This window comes from Myotis lucifugus, unplaced genomic scaffold, assembly GCF_000147115.1.
Source record: "Myotis lucifugus unplaced genomic scaffold, Myoluc2.0 scaffold_11194, whole genome shotgun sequence".
In the NCBI taxonomy this organism is placed as follows: domain Eukaryota; kingdom Metazoa; phylum Chordata; class Mammalia; order Chiroptera; family Vespertilionidae; genus Myotis; species Myotis lucifugus.
In genome coordinates, this window is record NW_005882242.1 from 2458 (window position 1) to 3350 (window position 893).

The window sequence follows — 893 nt, forward strand, 5'->3', positions numbered from 1 at the left end:
GAAACGGGTAAAGAAGTACTTCTGTGGCATGATTTCTGTGAGCATAAATACACATCACATCTGTAAGCAGCAGCAGGATGTTTGGGAGAGGCATTCTGCTCTGCCCCGGCCTGCGCCTGTGTGGCTGGCAGCTGCCACCCTCGTGGTCGGTCACTTCCTGAGCTGGGGAGGAACCTTTTTGTACAGCAGGCTGCCTAGCATGCAGGGCTGTGTCTTTGCTGCTGGCTCAGAGATACAGGGCCGAGTCCGAGAGTTCCAGGGAGCTCATGGTCAGCTCAGAGCGATAGTCACTGAACTGTTGCACTGAGAATTGGTCAGGGATGTTTCCTTTTGTACTTTGCTTCCCGTTGAAATACTCAATGAGGAACTGGGGGCCCTGGTCCTGGGCTTGTTGGTACCAGTACACGGAGCGGTGCCCAGAGATATAGGAACATTTCAGTGTCACTTGCTGTTTTCTTGCTTTGACCAGGTGTTTGGGGGACTGAGTGACTCCCGAATCCACTGGGCCTGTTAGAAAGGAGACAGAGGGAGCTCAGGGAAGGGCACAAGGAAGTATCCTGCTACCGCCACCACCAGCAGGCTTGTATTTCAGGGATGGCAAACCCATATCAGAGGCTCACACACTGTGCCCAGAGCTCACCTGCTCCCAGGAGACAAAGGGCCACACAGCAGAAAAGTCTAGAGACCATGGCAGCATCCCAGACATCTCCTAGCTCAGGGAGGAGCTCCTGGGGTGAGCCCTCTAAAGTTCTCTACCTCTCAGTCCCTGATAGGAGCATTTGCCTATGACATCACTGCTCTGATGTCTTCCCTGCTCTGTGTGACTCTCCATGTGGGCCCCCTCTTGGTCCTCTGTACCCCTTGGTCCCAGGGGCAGCTACTCTATTCACCAT

At 54.2% G+C, this 893-nt stretch overlaps 1 gene segment (V, D, J or C); it reads right to left on the bottom strand.

The window, feature by feature from the left end:
• Window positions 1-226: 226 nt before the first annotated feature.
• Window positions 227-689, bottom strand: LOC102440704. The segment is given in 2 exon segments: window positions 227-507; window positions 641-689. Coding segments are annotated over 2 exon segments (330 nt in total).
• Window positions 690-893: the final 204 nt, after the last annotated feature.